Here is a 4,194-nt window from a genome sequence, read left to right as displayed (position 1 = left end):
ACTTCCAGTGTAGACTAAAGCGAGACGATTAATTTCAGCAAAGTTTAATGTTTGCCCAGATTACAGTTAACTCTTGTGCAGACATCTTAATAGTAAAAATAAAATAATGCTTTGAGATTGAACAAAGCACCAAATAAATGGAACTTAAACGTATTCAAGAAAAAAACTATGACAAATTCAGACAAACTAATTCATAAAGATGAAATCTTGTTACTTTTTTCAGCTGTGAATGTAGCAGAGTGACCACTGGTACATAAAAAAAAAAAAAAAAAAACTCAATTCATCTGACTACAGCCAACACAACCTGCTGTGAAGCCAGTGTGATTAAATAATGAAGTATCTATGCAGTGTGTGTGTGTGTGTGTGTGTGAGAGTGTGTACACGTTTTTCTATCCTGGTGGAGACTTAAGCCTGAATGCACACAGACTCAAGGGGACTCGTGTCACTGTGAGGACCTCAATTGAGGTACACAAGCTTATAAATCATACAAAATTTGTTTTTGTTTTTTACGTAAAAATGCAGAAATGTGTGATGGGTAGGTTTAGGGGTCAGGTTAGTGTACTGTAAGGAGACAGAATATACAGTTTGTACAGTATAAAAACCATTACGTCAATGGAGAGTCCTCACAAAGATAGTGGATCAGAGTTTCTGTCTGTCTGTTTTTGTATGCGGGTGCTTGTCCTGGTTTATATTACATTGGACCAAATGTCCCCACAAGGATAGTAAAACCTGAGATCATCATCACCTACAGTGTGTGGACCAGCCAGCAGTCCCCACGAGGGAAATGGTTTAATTAATGGTTCTAAACTTTGAATTTAAAAAAAAAAGTAAAAATGCATAAAGTTTTCTGTGATGGGTAGGTTTAGGGGTAGGATTAGTATAAGGGGAAAGAATATACAGTTTGTACAGTATAAAAACCATCAGAACCCTAAACTGTGTGTGTGTGTGTGTGTGTGTGTGTGTGTGTGTGTGTGTGTGTGTGTGTGTGTCTGTGTGTGTGTGTGTGTGTGTGTGTGTGTGTGTTCATCAGAACCCTAAACTGTGTGTGTGTGTGTGTGTTCATCAGAGCCCTAAACTGTGTGTGTGTGTGTGTGTGTGTGTGTGTGTGTGTGTGTGTGTGTGTGTTCATCAGAGCCCTAAACTGTGTGTGTGTGTGTGTGTGTGTGTGTGTGTGTGTGTTCATCAGAACCCTAAACTGTGTGTGTGTGTGTGTTCATCAGAGCCCTAAACTGTGTGTGTGTGTGTGTGTGTGTGTGTTCATCAGAACCCTAAACTGTGTGTGTGTGTGTGTTCATCAGAGCCCTAAACTGTGTGTGTGTGTGTGTGTGTTCATCAGAGCCCTAAACTGTGTGTGTGTGTGTGTGTGTGTGTTCATCAGAAGCCTAAACTGTGTGTGTGTGTTCATCAGAGCCCTAAACTGTGTGTGTGTGTGTGTGTGTGTGTGTTCATCAGAAGCCTAAACTGTGTGTGTGTGTGTGTGTGTGTGTGTGTGTGTGTGTGTGTGTGTGTGTGTGTGTGTGTGTGTGTTCATCAGAAGCCTAAATTGTGTGTGTGTGTTCATCAGAGCCCTAAACTGTGTGTGTGTGTGTGTTCATCAGAGCCCCCTAAACTGTGTGTGTGTTCATCAGAGCCCTAAACTGTGTGTGTGTGTGTGTGTGTGTGTGTGTGTGTTCATCAGAACCCTAAACTGTGTGTGTGTGTGTGTGTTCAACAGAGCCCTAAACTGTGTGTGTGTGTGTGTGTGTGTGTGTGTGTGTGTGTGTGTGTTCATCAGAGCCCTAAACTGTGTGTGTGTGTGTGTTCATCAGAGCCCTAAACTGTGTGTGTGTGTGTGTGTGTGTGTGTTCATCAGAGCCCTAAACTGTGTGTGTGTGTTCATCAGAGCCCTAAACTGTGTGTGTGTGTGTGTGTGTGTGTGTGTGTGTGTGTGTGTGTGTGTGTGTGTGTGTGTGTGTGTGTTCATCAGAACCCTAAACTGTGTGTGTGTGTTCATCAGAACCCTAAACTGTGTGTGTGTGTGTGTGTGTTCATCAGAACCCTAAACTGTGTGTGTGTGTGTGTGTGTGTGTGTGTGTGTTCATCAGAACCCTAAACTGTGTGTGTGTGTTCATCAGAACCCTAAACTGTGTGTGTGTGTGTGTGTGTTCAACAGAGCCCTAAACTGTGTGTGTGTGTGTGTGTGTGTGTGTGTGTGTTCATCAGAGCCCTAAACTGTGTGTGTGTGTGTGTGTTCATCAGAACCCTAAACTGTGTGTGTGTGTGTGTGTGTGTGTGTGTTCATCAGAGCCCTAAACTGTGTGTGTGTGTGTGTTCATCAGAGCCCTAAACTGTGTGTGTGTTCATCAGAGCCCTAAACTGTGTGTGTGTGTGTGTGTGTTCATCAGAGCCCTAAACTGTGTGTGTGTGTGTGTGTTCATCAGAGCCCTAAACTGTGTGTGTGTGTGTGTGTGTTCATCAGAGCCCTAAACTGTGTGTGTGTGTGTGTGTGTGTGTGTGTGTGTGTGTGTGTGTGTGTGTGTGTGTGTGTGTGTGTGTGTGTGTGTGTGTGTGTTCATCAGAGCCCGCGCCCCAGGCGGACCCGTTGCTCCAGCTGGTCTCTCTCCAGAAGGCCTCGGGACACTGGGAACTCAACACTGCACTCGCTGATGTGTTTGGGAAGACTGAGGACGAGCTGGCCAATCACAGACCAGCACAGGTGGGGCATATGATGTCATATCCTCAGATACGTCATGATTGGTTCGGTGTGTGTGTGTGACGTGTGGTTGTGTGTTCCAGGTGGACGGGTCAGTGTGGGCCACGGTTCTGGCTCTGATCTGGTTACACACCTGTAGATCAGAGGACCAGGTTGAGTGGCAGTTTGTGGCCATGAAGGCGTCGGCGTGGATCCGCTCTCAGAAACGTGAGACAACATTCGTTTGTTCGTTCGTTCGTTCATTCAGTGCTCAATGTTGCCAGAAAACAGCAGTTAAACTACTCTTCAAAGATTCTGTGTAAGTCAGTGCTGTACATGTTTTCGTAGAGTGCTGATTGAGTTTGGACGTGTGTGTGTGTGTTTCAGCAGAAGGCCTGTCTCAGTGTGTGTGTGACGGGAACCTCCTGTTGGGAGGTCATGTGACTGAAGACGCACTGGGAATCTGAAGACTGAAGAATCTTGTTCTGTCAGAAAACAAATAACTCACTCTTTATCATAAACATCTGTGTGTGTGTTTCTGGTATAAATTATAATTTTTAAAGAATAAAACTGACAGATTTATTTCATTTTAGTATATGTAAGCTTTAGGCCCTGTCCTAAATTAATGTGTTTGCTCTAAATATGATTCTAAATATATAATCTGGTAGTACTTTGTGTTCTGAACTCACTATCATGATTTCTGCGTGATCAAGAATCCATTATTCTGCTGGGTGTGAGCAGATTGTGTGTGTCTTTACCAAACTATTTTATTAAAGTCTTTCTTCACTAGCCATAATTATCTGGCTGATATTAAGAATGCATTACAGTTAAGAACTAGTCAGAAAATAGATATTTGTAATTATTAACTGCCTAGGATGATCTTTTTAATAAGATGTCTAGATTTCACAGAAATGCTCATACTGAGAAAAATTCCCAGATTAAATGTGACCCTGGATCACGAAACCAGTCACATGTCGCACGGATTGCTCGATTGCTCCTGTCTGCGGCTGCTGGGTTGGTTTGCGTCTGTACGCTTTGTGTATCTTTCTGTTTTGAATCATTATTTACTATCATTTCCTGTTGTTTATACTGCTAAATATAACTTACGGTATTCAACATCACATATTAACCTTACATCGCTAGCTTCAATCTAAATCGTTGCTAGCATAACATGCTATAAATTCGCTAGCCTGTTAGCGTGTCATCAGTGCGCTCTTTATTTATTTTGCTCGTGCCTTTTACAAATCCATCAAACAACTCTGGTGAGTATCAGTATATTATGTGAGGATTGTTTTAAGTTCACTTAAAGCTGCAGTCCGTAGTTTTTCCTCTTTGTCGCTGCAATTGCAGGTATTTGCGGAATGATCAACTTTACGTGGGTTGTGCCACAGATGTGACGTAATGACGGAAAGACATGCTCGAATTTCCCGTGGAAATCCACCAGTGCCACTGGAATTATAAACATTATTAAAGCTTACCGTTGTGAATCGAGCTACAGCGAGCAGAGAGTTTTGAACACTGGC

The 4,194-nt window shown here is 42.7% G+C and overlaps 1 protein-coding gene across 5 annotated transcripts in view; it reads left to right on the top strand.

The window, feature by feature from the left end:
* LOC143745438 (von Willebrand factor A domain-containing protein 5A-like) overlaps nucleotides 1-3,467 on the top strand; it is an 82,923-nt gene extending 79,456 nt beyond the window's left edge. For 3 of the 5 annotated variants that reach the window (XM_077237536.1, XM_077237538.1, XM_077237535.1), the window contains 3 exons: nucleotides 2,559-2,695; nucleotides 2,776-2,899; nucleotides 3,059-3,467. In XM_077237536.1, coding sequence (XP_077093651.1) covers nucleotides 2,559-2,695; nucleotides 2,776-2,899; nucleotides 3,059-3,138 — 341 coding nt within the window. In that variant the 3' untranslated portion in view covers nucleotides 3,139-3,467. The remainder of the gene's footprint in view (nucleotides 1-2,558; nucleotides 2,696-2,775; nucleotides 2,900-3,058) is intronic. The other 2 variants (XM_077237539.1, XM_077237537.1) reach the window with 1 other exon arrangement.
* Nucleotides 3,468-4,194: the final 727 nt, after the last annotated feature.

Source organism: Siphateles boraxobius, unplaced genomic scaffold, assembly GCF_051911475.1.
Source record: "Siphateles boraxobius isolate OS27281-9 unplaced genomic scaffold, OSU_SipBor_1 204, whole genome shotgun sequence".
NCBI lineage: Eukaryota > Metazoa > Chordata > Actinopteri > Cypriniformes > Leuciscidae > Siphateles > Siphateles boraxobius.
This window is presented reverse-complemented; position numbering and strand designations above follow the sequence as displayed.